At 42.7% G+C, this 19398-nt stretch overlaps 2 protein-coding genes across 2 annotated transcripts in view; one reads left to right on the top strand and one right to left on the bottom strand.

Annotated features, from left to right (window-relative positions):
* The window catches only part of numbl (NUMB like endocytic adaptor protein), a gene marked incomplete at its 3' end in the record, with an annotated part of 23170 nt that extends 4349 nt beyond the window's left edge, over nt 1-18821 (top strand). Inside the window, exons 2-9 of the mRNA XM_083887195.1 lie at nt 7704-7854; nt 11713-11787; nt 12456-12530; nt 14302-14442; nt 15724-15931; nt 16035-16307; nt 17410-17589; nt 17689-18821. Coding sequence (XP_083743321.1) covers nt 7704-7854; nt 11713-11787; nt 12456-12530; nt 14302-14442; nt 15724-15931; nt 16035-16307; nt 17410-17589; nt 17689-18821 — 2236 coding nt within the window. The remainder of the gene's footprint in view (nt 1-7703; nt 7855-11712; nt 11788-12455; nt 12531-14301; nt 14443-15723; nt 15932-16034; nt 16308-17409; nt 17590-17688) is intronic.
* LOC310924550 (tripartite motif-containing protein 16-like) lies at nt 3770-5680 on the bottom strand (the record flags this gene model as incomplete). Its single annotated transcript, XM_083886332.1, is given in 3 exon segments — nt 3770-3894; nt 3897-5223; nt 5666-5680. Coding segments are annotated over 3 exon segments (1467 nt in total).
* Nucleotides 18822-19398: the final 577 nt, after the last annotated feature.

The following is a 19398-nucleotide window of genomic DNA, read 5'->3' as shown; positions in this document are numbered from 1 at the left end:
GACTGGTGAATGGTGGAGGATGAAGCGTTAGATAATGGATGGATTGTTTTTATACTCAAAACACACAAATACACAGTAACAATGAAATTGTATTCCTATATATTTCCCACAAAAACAATGTACACAGTGTCCATCCAAACCAACACAAAGTTGCACAGTGGTCTACATACAAAACAGAACCCTTTTATGCTCACACACTGATTGCAGATTGTAAACCTGTGTGACAGGTGTTTTCCCATGTGATGAGTCAGTTTGCATAGTAGGGAAATTAACTTTGGAATTTTGAGTGTTCCTTGTGAAAACAAGAGATTTTCTTCATGAAAATTGTGCCAAATGCAGAGAATTGTGTGTAGTGTTTTGAAAAAAGTGTGTTTTACAACTGCAATTTGAGTGTAAAGCAGGAATTGTGCTTGTAGTTTAGCAGAGTTGGTTCAGTGGGTTGGTGCATGGGTTACCTGTTGTGGTCATTGTGTCTCAAGTACCAGAATTTGTGTGTAAACAATTGAGAAAAACTGTAATGAGGCTAGCACACAGAGGTACATATTGCCTTATGGTAAATGTCTGTATTTATGTAGTACTTTTCTCGTCTTAATGACCGTTTCAAGCTGCTTTTACATGACAGTGTTTGTCATTCACACCCTCACACATTCTTTATTTCTTTATTTATTATTTACGGCGTACATTTCAAACAACACAAATGAACAAAGTGCTGTATAGTAATAATGCAAAAACATAGAGACACAACAACAACTCACTCTGTGAGGACAGTCTGATGTGCAGTGTTCCACCTTTTGGGAGCTGCTACAACCAAAGCTCCATCCCCCTGAGCTTCAGGCTAATTTTCTGCACCAAAAGAAATTTGAAAATGAAACAAAGCAAATATTACCACCATAGTACTAAATCTTCTTATTCTTTCTGCCTCTCACCACAGCAGATCATTTGCCTCAATCTTGCCCTATTTCTTGTGTCCTCTTCTGCCAACTGTCCTCATGTCCTCCTTCACAACATCCATGAACCTTCTCTGTGGTCTTCCTCTTTTCCTCCTGTCCAGCAGCTCCATCTTCAACGTCCTTTGTGCAGTATAATCACTGTCCCCCCTCTGCATGTGACCAAACCATCTCAACCTTGACTCTCTTACTTTTGTTTACCATTCCTGAGCTGTCCCTGGAATACACTAATGTCTGATCCTGTCCATCCTGGTCACTCCCAACATGAATCTCAGCCTCTTCAGCTGCATCTCCTGTCTTTAAGATGGTGCCACTGCCTTTAAACCGTACATCACAGCTGGTCTCACTACTGTAGACCCTCACCCTAGTACTAAATTATTACCACATTATCATGTTGTTAGTGTTAATATGTTTGTGAGTATAAACACTTGCTTTCCTCTCCGCTTTCTGTAGCACACAGAAAGCGGCACACACACACACACATATGTATATATACATATATATGGCTTTCCTGTAATACCAGGTGGCAATGTGTTTATATTGTGACCATAGCCAAGTTGTGGTCAGCGAGACACAACTGTGCGTTTCTATGTGACTACATCATCTCCCCCCCCTTCTCCTTCACGCTCCTCCCCATGCTCCGTCTCCTTCCTTGTATGTGGCATGTTTGTGAGCATCTGGTTGAGAAGAAGTGCGAGGGAGGAGTGCGTGTCCCATTTTTGCCAAAATCTCTGAGCTGCTATTGAACACAGAACATCTGGATCAGGGAGGAACACAGTGTGAGTGTGTGAGCGTGTGTGAAAGGGAGGGAGAGTGCCAAACAAATCAATCAGACATTTGGCTCACACACACACACACACACACACACACACACACACACACACACACACACACACACACACACACACACACACACACACACACAGAGCACAGCTTGACTCACATGAACTCATGCAGTCTCAACACAGATTAGATAGAGTGAGTACATGATGGCATTTTAACCCCAGAACACTTTTGAAGTTAATAATCTCATTTCAGTGACGTACACAACACACACAATCAATAAGTTGAATATTTATTTTCAGTTTGTAGAGCGAGTCGTCTTTCAACTGGAAGGTTGTGGGTTTGATTCCCGGCTCCACTCGTCTACATGTGCCGATGTGCAAGACACTTAAGCCCACGTTTCTCCTGACGTGTGTGCCGGCAGCTTGTGAATGAGTGTGAAAGACGAGTGATAGAAAATGTGCTGTAGATGCTGTAGATGCTGTGTGAATGTGTGAGTGAATGGGTGTAAATGTCAAATGCCGATAGAAATCCTCTTTTCTGACGGTGTTTCCCAGCCGCGAGATTTGAGACTCAACTCTCTCACCCAGAAGACAGAGTCTTGTGATTGGCCAGTACCCGGAAGTACACCAGCTCTCAGAAGCACAGCTCCCCCCTCTGGAACGGTGGATGCACTGCTCCTCATTATCAAAATATTGTTTTAACAATGTTTAAAAATAGCTTCTTCACGACTCCCCGCCGCAGTCTCTTTTATGACTTTGACCCGGAGTCAGACCCAGAGTCAGAAGACACTGTCGCTCGTGAAACACCTCCACAACGGACGTTATTCTTCTTCTGCGGTTCAATGTACGCAACCGGATGTGCCCAGACTAGTGCCCGGAGCAGGAGGATCTGCTGTTCAGGAGAACCGGTGTTTTTACGTAACCGGACCGGGTTTTTTCAGAGATCTCGCTGAGCCCGAGATTACAATAAAACACAGCGTTCTCAGCAATGGCTGAAATGTTTGTTTAGAGCCTTCAGGGCTTCTTAAACAAGGTAATAATGCAGATACACACTAAAAAACAGCGTTAATTGGAACTTCCAGTCTAGGTCCGCTTTAATACAAGTTAATAATTTTCGCTGCAAGTCAACAGTGCGAGCCAAAACCCCGCTGTGTGGCCATGCTTAATTTGTCCTTGTAAAACTAATTTCCTGACATTGTCTTCAGGTTGAGGTTTGCTTTAGATGTTGCTCCTTTCAGCTTTCCTTGAAGCTCAGTGTCTAAACTGTAGTGAAGCAGAAGAAGAAGTGAGGAAAGGAAGCAGTGGGAGTCGCATGTCCTGCCTCCTCTGTTATGAATAGTTGTTGAACTCAAACATTGGAACAGCTGTGTGTGTTCTGTCACCAATGTGTGTGCGTGCGCGTGTGTGTGCGTGAATGAAAATAAATGAAAACTTAGCTTTAAAATAACTCTCAAACACAGTGAAATCACTTACATTTTATTTTAATAATATAATAACCATTGTTTTGAAGTCTTAAAATAGCTCGAAGACAGTCTAAAATCACTTTTGCTTACATCTTTTTTTGAAAATATTGCCAGAAGTTGATTTACAATAGACATATAATTATTACTGTAATCTAAACAGTACATTTTCCCCATAATTGTTCCAAAAAAACTTTGCTTTAACTCTTAAAATAGCTCTTAAACACTCTGCTTAAGTTTGAGTCAAAAACATGTCATTGTTGGTGTGTGTGCATGCGTGTATGTGTGTGTGCGTGCGTGAGTGTGTGCATGTGTGTGTGAAGCAAAGTCCAGAGTGAGACATTATAGAAGCTATAAAGTTCACTTATGTTTCAGCACTTTGTTCTGTTTCAAAGTGTTAAATATAGTCTTTAAAACTGTTTTAAGACTGAGGAACAAGAGATTTGAGGAATTTAAACATAAAACAGAGGAAAGAGTAGATTTTTTTGTTGTTGTTGTTGTCGTTGTTGCACTGAAAGCAGAGAAGTTAAAGATTTAAACACAGAGTTTAACTCATTGCTCCTGAAAGAACTCCACTCTATTTGAGTTTACACAACTCAGCTGTGGATCCAGGTGAAGAAAAATATAGACGAACTCCAGCATGGAGAGGCTGAGTGAACGTGGTGAGGACTCTGTGGATCAGAGTCATGGTGTCAGAGACTAGAAGGACAGAAGACCTGCTCTGTGGTCCAGGTAAACTCCCACTCTGGAGACTTTAACATCTGAGACTTCGTTCTCGATGCTTTTGTGAACAAACTCGCAACTGTTTTGGCGACAAACTAAAGCCCAAGATTTGTCATTGAATCCAAATAAACATTCATATGAGCTCCCCGATCTGTCGATGTTCTCGTACGTCACTGCTACACAAACTTCTCCTGTCCACTCCACCTCCCAATAACAACGTCCACTCAGACTCTCTTTACTCAGGACCTGACAATAATCAGTGAACCTGTCGATGTGATCAGGATAAGACTGATCTTCATCCATCACTGTCACTTTTCTGTTTCCCTCAGATAAAAACAGACGTTTGTGAGCTGTGTTTGGATCCAGTTTGATTTCCTGTGAATATCTGAAGAATTCAGCTCTGGTCTGTGGTTCTGGTTCTGTCAGTAAAACATCTGCTTCAGTCACAGCCAGTGAGATGTTTGTCCACGTCTCGGTCAGGACGTCCTTCAGTTGACCTCTGAGCTTTGCCATAGTTGCTGTCACGTCCTCAAAGTGTCTCAGAGGACGGACGTTGATGGTGGACGAGTGTGTACATGGACTGAGTGCTGACAGTGAGCGGTAGTTGAGGAGGAACTGGCTGTGGTCGTGTGTGAGTGAGAGCTGCTTCAGTTCAGCTTCTCTCTTCTTCAGCTCAGTTATCTCCTGCTGAAGCTTCTCCTCAGCGTCTCTGACTCGACTCACTTCAGTTTCCTGCTTGGATCTGATCTGCAGCTTCACGTCAGAGCTTCTCGTCTGCAGGAGATTCATCATCTCAGTGAAGGTCTTCTCAGCAGAGATATTCAGAGCCTTCACCTCCTGTTGAAGCACCTTCACGTCTCTGTCTATGTCCTTGACCATCTGCTGGACTTCTTCTTGACTCAGATCCAGCTCTCTCTGCTTCTGCTTCCTCTCTGCAGCAGCTGTGACTGTGTCGTGGTCTTTATGTTCATCCACAGAGCAGAGATAACAGATACACTGCTGATCAGTGCGGCAAAACATCTTCATCACCTCATCATGTTGGGGGCAGATGTTCTCCTGGAGCTTCTTGGAGGGCTCCACCAGCTTGTGTTTCTTAAATGCAGGTGATTGATGATGAGGCTGGAGATGTTCCTCACAGTAAGAGGCAAAACAAACCAAACAGGACTTGAGAGCTTTCAGTTTCCTACCAGTGCAGGAATCACAGGCCACATCTACAGCTCCAGCATAGCAGTGATCAGCAGGAGCAGCGTGGAGTCCAGTTTTCTTCAGCTCCTCCACTAAATCTGCTAATATAGAAGACCCGGGTTCCTGGGTTCGAGCCCCGTTTGGAACAACTTCGGAACAAGGGCCTTTCTGCAAGGAGTTTGCATGTTCTCCCCGTGTGTGCTTGGGTTTTCTCCGGGTTCTCCGGCTTCCTCCCACAGTCCAAAAACATGCAATATGGGGATTAGGTGAATTGGTCACTCTAAATTGACCGTAGGTGTGAGTGTGTGAGTGAATGGTTGTTTGTCTCTAGATGTGGCCCTGTGATGGACTGGGGAACTGTCCAGGGTGTACCCCGCCTATCGCCCAATGTCTGCTGAGATAGGCACAGCCTCTGGTGGAGGAAAAGCGGTAGATAATGGATGGATAGATGTCTCCACCCTCACATCATGTCTGTTTACAGACAATGTGCTCAGTCAGAGGAGTATCCATCTGCTTGATTACACTTGTTTACATCATATTTTTACGCTCTATATGTGGATTTTACCTTTCTGGAGTACATTTCGGTGATCTGTAACAGGGTCACATTTGTACCTGCTTAATTCTTTAAAGGTTCAGTGTTTAAGTGTTAGCGGCCGTTCAGAAGAATCCGCTTTTTTATTGTAAGTTTTTTATTGTATCGGCTTTTGATTGACAAGGACTTTTGGAAATTTTGGGAACACCATTACACTACTTTTGGTTAAACTATGATGTCATAATCCCACCTCTCTCCTGCTCTTGCATTCACTGTCTCTTATCTTTGTTGTCATCATTTTCCTCTTCTTGGAGTTTGGTGATTGTTTGGTCTCTTCACTCTCTGATAACCTTTATTGTCTTTCTTCATTCTGTGTCCGATTGTAACGTGTACTTATTCAAATAAAGCTGCATGCTATGTGCACATGCTCCACATCTCCTTCAGTGTTCTAGTGTCATATACAGGCCTGGCATTGGTAATATTATAGTCCAATGTTTAGTTTTCTGTGGATGAAGACATTTCTTAATTTCATTCATGCTGCGTTTACGAAAAACCCTTTAAAGAACGACAAAGCAAAAGATCATAGGAGCAAAAGTTGTGTTTCTATGTGGATAAGGTCTTAGTGACATCTATTGGTAAGAATGCAGATTGTAACAAACACTCCTCCCTCCTGTTTTGTGCGACCAAACACCAACCTTTGATGACATCATTTCATTGAGTTAACTGTGAAGTTTGGCTGCACATTATGTATAATTTTCCAACAACAACAACACTGAACTTTTCGTCCACAAAGTTCCATATTTTCCATGAATAAACAAAACGGATTTCAGAAATGCTCTCTCAGATGTTTCATAATATTCGGAACGATTACTATTCTCAGTGGATTCTTGTGGTTTGTATTCTGTTATTAATAACCCCCCATAAAAGCCCTTTAAAGTTGTTCGACAAAATGTCCACGCACACACACCATCTGCACACATAGTACACACTGACTTGTGTCAGTAATTTCTGGGCAAAGTGCCACATGACTGGCACCTGGTGTGTGTGTGTCTGTGTGTCTGTGTGTGTGTGTGTGTCTGTGTGTGTGTGTGTGTGCGCATGCTTCCAGCACACCACCCTTTGGCAGCAGTTACCAGGAACAGCAATGATTATGGGAAGTGATGAGTCTGTGTGTATATATATAGTATGTACAGTATATATACAGTGTATTCACACTGACTGTGCGTGTAGAGCAGCAGAGGGAACATTTCATCTCTTCAAAAGACAGTACACAGATTTACATATGGATATTATCACATGTTGTCAGTGTAATATTTATACTTTGATTTCAAACCATGTTATAACCAGGATGCCAACTCATGGGGAAACTGCATGGTAAGAAAAGTAATAATCCTATAGTTTTTACTGCTGTTTCTTGCTGTGCTCAGTATCTGATATTACCATATTATGGCTTTAGGAGTTAAAGCTTTGAAGTAGTTCTCTTATGACTAAATGTCTTTAATTTAAAAGTGATAAAGAGATTGAGGAGCAGAGACTAAAATGGGACAAAGAGGGACCTTAAAGAACGAGTTGACATTTGTGAAGCTGATGCAGTGGCAGATAACTCAGTCTGGATTAGCAGAGACTCCAGGAGAAATGAAAACAGCAATTATCTTGTTCATGTTTTCATGGTGGCATGTTTCATTTTACTTGGAAATTAGCATCTCAAAGCAGACACGTGGGATGATTGCAGGGAGAGGTGTGTGTGTGTGTGTGTTTGTTTGTGTTTCAATGCACAGCACGGATTAAAACCTGCTCCATGCTTTGTGTTCATCACTGTGTTCCACCGGTGTGTGATTTGTGTCCAGGTGGGAAGGCGACATAATGAGCTTGAGCTGATCAATGAAATCGATCCCAACTCATGTGTAGTCATGTCTGAAATGACTACCACAAATCCCTTACCTGGCATTTCTTTAAATAATAGCTCAGCTGTACTGAATTAGCTCTCTCTGAGCCTTACTGTTAAGCAAAAAAAAGAACAATTTAAGTGTTTTGTTTCTTATTAGCTGTGTCTTTGTGTGTGTGTGTGCAGTACCAGAGAGCACGCGTCCCCAGAGATGAACAAGCTTCGTCAGAGCCTAAGGAGGAAGAAGCCCACCTACGTGCCAGAGGCCAGCAGACCGCATCAGTGGCACTCTGATGAAGAGGCTGTACGCAAGGGCAAATGTAACTTTCCTGTTCGGGTGAGTTGTGTTTTAATAGTAGTCTAGTGGTATTTCTATTTGTTGGTCTTTCATAGGGACTCACATGGCAGAGAAAGTGGCTAGCATTGATGCGTCACAACAAGAAGGTCACCGGTCGACTTTCTGTGTGGAGCTTGCATGTTCTTCCTGTGTGCACATGGGTTTTCTCCAGGTCCAATCCTCCTGCAGTGTGGTGGGCATGTTAACGGCGTCAACGGGCATCAACGTTAATGCACGTTAACGCACGACGCGTTTCCATGACAAGTGACTGGAAAAAGACCCCCTTGATGTCATATTTACGTGCTGCGGCATCCAAGTCCAAGCACCGTGCGGAGTCCACGCACCGTTTACCAGTTAGCTCCGCTAGCTGCATTAGCTCCTTTAGCTCCTTTAGTGCCATTAGCGCACCGACAGTCAAACTGGAGCGGTCTGTTTATTAAACAAGAGCCACGCTACAAATAACCAGAGTACCTGTGTACTGCGTATGTGTGCCTCTGTTTTTAAAGTTTAGCGTTACTTTAGTTAGAGACTCATTTTAACAATCGGGAGTCACGTAAAACATGACGTCACACGCATCTTTTTCAGGTCAGTCGTCATGGACACACAGGGATCATCGTCCTATGTCCCCCCGCTTTCCCCCAAAAGGGATCTACCGTTTCTCAGTTATTACAGAGATTTTACATTGTATGTTGGCCCTGTGATGGACTGGCCACCTGTCCAGGATGTACCCCGCCTTTCACCCTGTAGCCCCATTTCCACTGCAGGAACTTTTCTCATTTAACCGGGATTTTGAAAAACCTTGGGAGATTCCACCAAAATTACCTGGCAAAAACCACAAAATTTCGCACACACTGACATGAAAGCGCGCAATAAGGGCAATAATATCCGGAAGTCCGCAAAGTGTTCTATTCTTGGTTGCACAGTGCAGCACAGAGTTCTACATAAACTTCCAGCCTCAGAGGATTTACGTGTCCATTGGATACATTTTATATATGACGTCAATGTGCCGGCTAGAGTCCGCAAATGATGGCTTTTCCAAATGCTAAGTGCTGTTAGCTGCCGGAGCCTCAGTGACGCTGACGTAGTTTCCTGTTTCATTTGCATTTAAAGAGACAGGCACTCAAAACAGAGCGTTCTGAACAGGGCTGTTTTGGCAGGGTGAATGAACTGCTATGGTGCTTCATTCTTATGGTATTTTGAGTTTTGACCAAAGCATGTTCATTATTACACCAGGGAACTAGGTTAACTTGGAGAAATAGGCTATAATATGTCTCCTTTAAAGGGACAATATGTAGTATTTATGGGTTTATATAACCCAAAATCCACTTTTTTATACATATTATGTGCTCCTGCATTGTCTAGTCGCTGTATAATATTCTTTGTTTCATTTTCGTAGTGTTTCCAAAAGTCATTTAAAATAACATGGTCGCGGGCTGCGGTCGCATAGCCACTTTTAGCAGCGAGACGCCATGTTTCTACCGGAGCCTGTAAGGACAAACGCGAGAGAACAAATCAAGCGTCTCTTTACTTGTAGTGGAAGTCCCGCCTCCTCTCTCTCCGCTTCGTCTGCTACGGCCGCGGTAGCTCGCCCTCTCCCTCACCTCACGAACCTCATCTGCTGACACGGAGAAAGACGACGAGGTCGACATTTGACCGGCTGCGGATACCGTAGCGCTCAGGGAATGGAGGGGGTGAGCAGAGCAGCAGGTCTTTGTTGTAGATTTCAGCTCTCCTCTAGATGGCACTATAAACTACTTATTTCCCCTTTAAATGTAAGCGATAAAAGTTCATGGACAATCCCAGTCCACTTAAATCAGTGTGCATTACTGAAGATTTACACATCAAAACACAACACAACAAAAATGTCTTGATAGCAGTCAGTACTTGATCCTCAGAACTTACATGGTATGTTTGCCTTTGAGCTCAGATCAAACTTATATTTCAGCTCATGCAGTAAATATTAATTTTACTGATACAGCAGCTCTCCTCTGCCTCCTGTGTCTCTGTTAGACCTGGAGAGTTGATGGCAGAAAGAGATGAAGGACAGAGAGGGGGAATGATGACAAGGTAGAGACCACAGGAAATGACTGTGAGAGGATGATACGCGTGAGACAGACACATTGTGAGGTGTGACATGAGAGTGCAGATCTTTACATCCAACTTTCTCACTCTTTGCTGTTTTTGTCTACTCTTTTTCTCTTTGAACTTACACTATCTAAACTGAACTCTGTCCGAGAGAAAGAAAACTGCAATTTTGAGATAAAAGCCATTTTTTAATTTAGCAGTAAGTTGGGTGAAAAGTTACAGATATGGTCTAGAATAGTGAGTGAACGAATAAACTGAATAAAATCAATTTAAAGGTGTCCTGATTAGTGGGTTAATTTCCTCTGAACATTATCGTTACACAGCATCTTCTTTAAAAAAATATTACCAGTTAAGCCAAGATAATTTTATTAGGCGGGACATACATGACTTAGGCAGGAATCACAATAACAGTGTTTTATTAAAAATATGCAATAATAAGCTCAAATCAAATAATTAAAGATACATATAAAATAATATAAAACAATGTCGAAAACATTATATTGTGCAGTATATAATTATGCATGAAATAAAAACGGATAGTTGGGTACATAACCAGTCTTCAGTTTAAATTTGAAACATTCAGACCTGTCCTCAATGATCTGATCACATGTGGACAGACCTCCTACAGTGACGTACAGCCTTTTAATGACGTCCTAGATGCGTCTCCTGTGACCACTTTCCAAACACATGACAGACATGTTTGTGCGTCAGCGTGTGCCTCTGTGTAAATCACAGCCCTGCTCGCAGTGCTGTAACATGAAGTACAATTCTAACCATTCCAAAAAAAGAAATCACTTGACAATCGGCGTAAATACTGTTGGTATGAGTGACGTGTGAAAATACAGTAAAACTGCAGTGGATGGGAGGACTTCAGTGGAAGAAGTCTTTCATCTGCCTTTAAAAAAGTGGATTACATTTTGATGTTAAATGAATGACATTTAGGTGTTAAATTAAGGTCAAATTCTGCTATAACACAAATATATATATATATATATATATATATATACACACATATATATGTTATGTGTATATTGCCCAGCCTTACATCAGATACTGTATTTCTTCGTATATTTTTCTCTCGGTACTTTTTGATATTATAATATTACCTGTTCATCCCTGTTCCATTGTTTATAATACTGTTTTTGTACTTTTTTGTTGCTGTCACTGAACCTGCTGCTGTAACAAATGACTGACCCCAGCGGTGCCTTGCTCAGGGGCAGCCCAGGCCTTGACCCTATGGTTACAAGCCCAATTCCTTCCCTCTAGGTCATGGACTTCCCAAACCCAACAGACCTTGTTGTTTCATGTATTAATAAATCTGTTAAAACTGTTGTATATTGAACAAAATAAGGAACACGTTGTCTGTACTCAGTTGGTTTCATCTCTTACTTTAAAACTCCCTCATTTTCCCTCTAACTTGACTCCAGCAGAACGTCAGGTTGTTCCTCACTGCATTTGTACACGGAAAGGGTGAACACTGGAGAGGTCTATAAATGACTCTAGTCCTCTTTTCTTCCTCTCCTGTCCTTGTTCTTAGCAGCAACATATGGCTGTAAATCCAGCAGAGAGGTGCTTATTAGCAGCTCGACCTTCCAGGTCGTCAAAGATCCTCACAGAAGCTAACGAGGCCGCGGCTGGTGCTCTTCTTACTTTTGTTTTCAGTTCAGCTTTATTAGCACGTAGCGATTCTAAAACATTAAAACCGTGAACCAAAAACCCGTCTGATGATTTGGTTTTGTTCATAGATGTCTTTGCTTTGGTTTTTCTCTGCAGTACCTGGGGTTGGTGGAGGTGGAGGAGTCAAGAGGGATGCATGTCTGTGAGGAGGCAGTGAAGAAGCTCAAAGTTGTAAGTCTCTTGTAAGACTCTCTCACACACACACGCACGCATGCACGCGCACACACACACAGTCACTGGATGAAATATCAGACAGATAAAACATTTAAATCTGACATAATACAAAAATCATATCAAAAAATCTGCCTGAGGACAGAGGCTGTGAACCAGTCTGCTGGTCCTGGACCCACTGTTTTACCTGCTGCTCAGCCTTAGTGCAACTGGATAACCACACTTAGCACCCGTAGGTCCCTCATAACAAGACTAGTCCCCATATAATGTGATTAGTAAACATAATTAAGTCCCTACAACATGAGAAATACCTGGAACACATTTCCATTCAATGGCCCGAAAAACAAAGCCTTATCTCTAAGCTTGTACGCACACAGGGAGCTGTTTCCTTCAGCCCATGTATTTTTAGCAGGACACATGCTGAGTGTGTTATTAGCTATGCCTGGTGTCCTCCTCTGAGAGCCAGCTGGCACAGTGTCTACCTCAGACCGCCTCACTGCTCATAACCCAGCGCTAACTCATGCGCTCATAATGTTGTCATGATCACGTTACATGACCACAGATACATTTCACGCTTCACTCAGGATCACCTGGTGAGATGACGTGGATTTAGGATGTAGTTTTTCTCTGAAGTTGTGAATGAATTGCATTCTCTTTCTCTTTTGCAGAGCGGGAAAAAGACAGTGAAGGCAGTCTTGTGGGTTTCGGCTGATGGACTCCGGGTGGTTGATGACAAAACTAAGGTAAAAAGATTGTCACCTCTGTTTTGTCCTCATTCTTCTTCTCTTTTAGCAATGAAGCCAATAGTCTGCTGGCCTTTCTCTAACTATTGTCTGTTTTATATTCTTTATATTCCATCCATCCATCCATTATCTACCGCTTTTTTCTGGGGGTGCTGTGCCTATCTCAGCAGATATTTGGCGATAGGCGGGGTACACCCTGGACAGTTCGCCAGTCCATCACAGGGCCACATATAGAGACAAACAACCATTCACTCACACCTACGGTCAATTTAGAGTGACCAATTCACCTAATCCCCATATCGCATGTTTTTGGACTGTGGGAGGAAGCCGGAGAACCCGGAGAAAACCCACGCACACACGGGGAGAACATGCAAACTGCTTGCAGAAAGACCCTTGTTCCGGAGTTGTTCCAAACAGGGCTCGAACCCAGGAACCCGGGTCTTCTTGCTGCAAAGGCAAGAGTGCTAACCACTACACCAACCGTGGGCCCATGATTCTTTATATTATGTATCACAAATTCTTAGTATTGTGTACATTTTAAACTGATTATGAATCTGATAAATCCTCATTGAGCCTCTGTTGATCTTGGATTATTTCCTGTATTTTTTTCATAATCTCATATTCAGTGTGGCATGAAGAGTTGTGATGATTATGAGTGAGTTTTATAGGTAAGATGAATTAATTATGTACAATATTCTAACTGTGTTGACAGTTTTGAAAACATGCTTTCAGTATTCACTGATTTAATACTTAGACAAAACTATATTATGTACGTTATACTGTATATCTTAAACTGTATAAACTTATACCTTTTACCTAGGGACCCACATTTTCACTGATCACAAACCATTTCCAAACAATTCACAATATATGAAAATGTGACAAGCTATTTTTAAAGCCACTTCTGTAATAAATGATTTACCTAATATTATGTTGGACAGAGAATTTACTACAGAGAGATGTCTTTTTTTTAATGAGCCAGGCATAAGTGTCTTGAATTGTGGATTGTAATGTGTAGATATAGATTAAAAAGCTCCCTCGTGTGGCTCAGCGATGTACTGCAAATATAAATCTCAAGTGAAAAGCAATCAGAAATGTGTTTGTGCCACGACTCATCTGTAGGTTCCAATCCAATATTTGGGGCTGAGTATGTAATGAAAATGTATAATAACTACTGTATTTTAATAAATACTCTTACGCAACTTAATATTCAACAGAAATGCATGCAATATGCATTTAATAATAAAACAACAGTAACAATAAACAGAAATGACCTGCCTGGCTCATTACATTTAAACAGCCACTGTCTATAAAACTAATAATAGTATTAATACATTTTATTTATTTAAAGACACCGTCCACACAGAACACTCATTTATTTGTTTTGGGGGCAGAGCTTTGACTTGAGCAGGGGATGGGATGTATCTGTTGGAGCTAGTTTTTTGTTCTTCAAACAACTTGATTCAGCGTGTGAAGGTGCTCAGCAGGGGAGGGAAGATCCAGCGTAACACGTACACGCACTTGAAGAGTGTCTGGCAGCTGAGAGACCTTCTCTGAGAGGAGAAGAGAAGAAGAAGAAGATAATAGCTGCACACTTGACCTTATATGCAGTTTAACAGTGATATAGAGTTAAACAGTTATATACAGTTAACCAGTTATATACAGTTAAACAGTGATATACAGTTAAACCGTTATATACAGTTATATACATTTAACCATGTGATTCTTTCTAACATCTTGGCCTCTTTACTTTTCATTCTCTTTCTCGTAGGATCTCATAGTGGACCAGACCATAGAGAAGGTTTCATTCTGTGCTCCTGACCGTAACTACGACAAGGCCTTCTCCTACATCTGCAGAGATGGGACCACCAGACGCTGGATATGCCACTGTTTCATGGCTATCAAAGACACGGTGTGTGTGTGTGTGTGTGTGTGTGTGTGTGTGTGTGTGTGTGTGTGTGTGTGTGTGTGTGTGTGTGTGTGTGTCTGTGTGTGTGTGTGTGTCTGTGTGTGTGTGTGTGTCTGTGTGTGAGGGAGAAAGATAAATTATTCTCTGTAAACACTCTCTAGAAACACATAATACAGCATATTGGTCTGGTCTTGGTCTTTTTTTAACAGAGACAGACATAGATTTCTGTCCAGTAATCTCTGTTGTCTATAAACATCCAGGGCAGGGACAGGAAGTAGCTTCAGCTGCTTTCAGACAGATCTTTTCCTGAAATTGTCTGTATGGATTGTTGGGGAGAACACAAATGTCCAGGCTTTTGAAGTCTCCTGCCAGCCCCTAATATTTATGGTTTTCAGACATCCTCTTCCTATTGCAAATTCTTGTGACCCAGATTATCTCCATATGAGTTTGGGATCAAGCTTCGACGGGCAGGAAGAAGTGTGACTCAGGACTGTTGAGGGCAGCATTGCAAGAATTATTTAAACAAAATTAGGCATGTGCATAAATTGAGCCACCACAAGGGTCACTGAGGTTACCAAAGCAATTTTGAGTTCCAATAATTATTATTTTTATTATTATTATTATTATTATTATTATTATTCATAGTGCTAAAGAAGCACCATGATATCAATAAAATGACAAGGGTGCCTACATTTATGCACATGCCTAATTGTGTTTAAATAATTCTTGCACACTTTCTATACACACTTTCTATAAATCATATAAACTTTATTTCACTTCTCAAATATCACTCCTATATAATATATTTAACTGAAATTTATCATCCAAACAACCATATATATATATATGTGTGTATATATCCACTTGTCACATGGCTGATGGTGAAAACATGGCTGCCAGTGGTGAGTATTTTCATATGTTAAGAGGTCTTCTCCTCCATGTCTGAGGCTGCTTAATGGTATTATTAAGCATAGTCAATACTGACCAAGTGTCAGTGGCAGTATTTCTTGAGGTATTAAGCATATTAATGTTTATGACAGATGTGTGCGAGAGAAAGATGCACTGTATGAATGGGTAAGAATCAATGAATGGCAAAAAATGTACCATTGCACATCAAAAAGCTTGAACTATACCTTAGTTTGTCGTTAGCAGCAGTCATACTGCATGAAAACACCTCTGTAGACTTGAAGCAACAAGTATACCATATCAATTCTGTTTTCAGATGGTTTGAAAATGATTAAATCTCTGCTTTTACTCAACTAACAAAAACTTTTACTCCAACAGGGGGAGAGACTGAGCCATGCAGTGGGTTGTGCCTTCGCCGCCTGTCTAGAGAGGAAGCAGCGCAGGGAGAAGGAGTGTGGTGTGACTGCATCCTTTGATGCCAGCCGCACCTCATTTGTTCGTGAGGGTTCCTTCCGTGGAAACTCCTCCTGCAGCCAGCAGGGCAGCAGCAGTGAGCGGGATGACAAACTGCAGGACAAGAAGAGAGGTTGGAGAATATTCATGTACAGTATATATGAGCACACATAACCTACATCAATAAATAACGGATTATATTCAATAAGGTCCTTTGTCACTTTGTCCTCCTGTAGACCAGCCCATCTCTGGCATCCCAGCTCTCCCACCTGGCACTGCCTCCCCACCAGAGGGTGCGGCGTCCCCCATGGAGCGCCCAGAACCAGGTGGACGCCATGCCATCCCCCGCCGCCACGCGCCTATTGAGCAGCTGGTGCGTCAGGGCTCATTCCGGGGATTCCCAGCACTTAGCCAGAAGAATTCCCCTTTCAAGAGGCAACTGTCACTCCGGCTCAACGACCTGCCTTCGACCCTGCAACGCAAGACTGACTTCCAGGCCGAAAGCCCTGGTAAGTTTGCAATTCCTGCTCTGCTTGGGATTTCTATTAATCTGCTGTTTACTGAGGTCAGAAGGCTCCATCAGAGCGGGTCGTCTTTCAACTGGAAGGCCATGGGTTTGATCCACGGGTAAACACTTGTACATGCTGATGTGTCCTGGGGCAAGACACTGAAGCCGAAGTTGCTCCTGCCGGTGACTGTGTATGATAGATAAGTGATAGAACTCAATATGTACGGTATGAATCATTGAATGGAAAAACTGCTTTGAGTGGTCATCAAATCAGAAAAATGCTATATAAATCACTCATTCAAACTTTATTTATATAGCACTTTTCATACAAGGCAATGCACCTCAAAGTGCTTCACAGGATAAAAAACTAATTAAGGAAAATACCCCCCTGCCCAACAACCATATCAACATATGGCTGGTGTTATGCATTAAAACAAGTGAGGAAACACTATCATGGAACTCACAAAACAGCTGGAGGCTAAAATGTGGGTTTCATTTCTGGCTGCTGGGCAAGATGCTTAAGCCTGAATGCTGGATCAATTTCTGGCGATGAATAGATGAACTGATGAGAGAAAACGAATTACTGCAGGTGTGACAAATAGAACACAGGTCAAAAAGTACTGAAGGCAGGACAACTAATCAAGCTGGTGGACATGGAAGAATGTGATCTGCAATAATAAAGAATAATGTTAGTTTCAAATTAAAAACAAAACAAGAAATGACACAGCATGAAACAGATAGATTAGACAAATATTTTCGCCATCTCTTTATAAAAAAGCAGTAATTGTATTGTTTTGTTTAAACACAATTAAGGAAAATGCAGATTTTAACTAACTGACTCTATTGAAAGTTGTTTGGACTATTTTTTGAACTCATCTTGACCAGACTAGGAGCTCTGAACTGAGGTTTCTAAACATGTGATGTTAACTGGCTCTGTATAGAAATGAATAAAACATTTATTTTTCTGTTTGTTTGTTCTTCTACTCAACCCTCCTTCTCTCTCATGCCATTGCTTCATTTAACCATTTCTTTGACTTCATTGTACCTTTACTCTTTCCCCACCTCTTCATCCACCCTGTATATCTTTTTGTTGCTAATTCCAGAGATGGAGATGGGATTGCCAGGAGAAGCAGACGGCAGTATTAATGCCCTGTGCAGCCAGATTAACATGTCTTTCACTAAACCATCAGACGAGCTCTTCTCCAACCCATCTCTGTCTACAAATGGCCCTCCGATCTGCACTGTGCCCCCTATCCTGCCCCCACCACCTGTACCCATGCAAGGTGAGAATCCACTCAATTCTAATATTGAACTGCTTTTGAAGGTCTGGCAATTATTCCACTGTGTAATTATTATTTTTTATTTTTTTTTTAAATCTCTAGCTACTTCCTCTTGGGTGCAACCAGAGCCTCCGCTCCACTCTCCTCCTGCAGTTCCTGTGGCAATGCACATGCAGAGTGGACACAAACGCACACCGTCTGAGGCAGAGAGATGGCTGGAGGAGGTTTCCAAGTCTGTCAAGGCTCAACAGACCCCTCCACCAGGTCCTACCATCCTGGCCATTCCTGGACCACCCACAGTTCCGACTCATCAGATGTCCACTCAGGCAGCTTTATTAGTGGCACCAGTGTCAACTGTCTCCATGTCCAAACCTCTCATCTCAGTCCCCTCTGCCATGTCAAGTCAGGTCCCATTGCCTCTTCCACCCATGCCACTATTATCAGTTCCTCTAATACCAGGACCTCCAGTGTCAGGGCCTCCTATGTCTTTACCTTCCATGTCCATCCCCACAATGTCTGGGCCGATCATGACTGGGGCCCCTATGATCCAGCCTTCAGTTCCTGGGCCCCCGGGATCCCTTCCAAGCTGCATGCAGCCCTTCCCCTTGGCTTATGATGCTACTCCAGCCTCTCTAGGAATGTTTGCCAGTCAGCCTGTTCAGCCAGCATTTGTATCCATGCAGACCTACATGCCAGGCTTGGCCAACAGTATGACTTTCCCCAATGCCAGTGTGCCTGTAGGGGGCATCACACCATCGCAAATGGTGGCAAATGTTTTCTGCACTGCCACAGGGTCATCAGGTGGAGGTGGAGCCATAGGCTCAGCCGGAGGAGGACCTAAAGTCGGGGCAATCGGAATAGTCGGCCAACAGCACCATTCTTACACAGGAGCACCTGCTGCAGTTGGGTCCACAGGAGGCTTTTCAACACCGCCATTCTCTTCCACACCACCATCATTAACAACCATTAATGGCCTCCCTCTACATAGCAGCACCGCCCAGAACGGAACCCCCAGCTGTGGCGGGAATGGTGGCAGCACCAGCAGCTGGCCGCCCGAGGGCAGTCAGCTAGCAGCTCCAGTGGCCAGTGATTCTCAAGATGATGATCGCTTTGAGGCCAAGTGGGCAGCACTGGAGACCAAACCCGGGCCTCAGCAACCAGGAAATAAAGGACCGGCTGCAGGAGCCAACCCATTTTCCAACAATCTACAAAAGACTTTTGAGATTGAGCTTTAAGACAGACTTGGCCTCCCTAAGCTGTAGCGCTAGACCTGGGCTCAAAGCCTGAGAAATCCAGTAATTCCAGGGTCTCTGCTAAGAAAAGGATGCATTTCCCTTCTGTTTCCTAGCATCTGAAATGTGGCAGTCCAGCAACTTGATAAGATCTCCTATAGAAGTGAGTACTGTAATGATATTAATTGCTTTCTTTATACTCTGTGAGATAGGAAGAAAGTTGGCACGTTGCTCGGCTGCCATCAGAGCATCAGACCTCTGGTTCTTTAGGCGCGATAGACTCCACCTGCTGCTTTCACCGCACCACGCTTTACTTTTTCGGCTTCCACTCCCAGAATGTACTGTCTTTGTGAACATTGGAGGTGAAGGAGGCAACGTTCTCTACTTTCTTTCTTTCTTTCTTTTAAAGGGGACTCCACTCAGATGCATTCCAATCTTATAGGATGTTTTTGGCAGTCTTGTTTCTGGTGGAGAGTAACTGAACACTGCTAAACCACAAGATATGAAGAGAAGACAACAAATTTGTTGGATCAGACTGCCGCTGGTCTTAGTCGAGCACAGTGGATGTTTTAATATATGA

The sequence above is a fragment of the Microchirus variegatus genome (assembly GCF_963457635.1).
Source record: "Microchirus variegatus genome assembly, chromosome: 3".
Classification (NCBI taxonomy): Eukaryota; Metazoa; Chordata; class Actinopteri; order Pleuronectiformes; family Soleidae; genus Microchirus; species Microchirus variegatus.
This window is presented reverse-complemented; position numbering and strand designations above follow the sequence as displayed.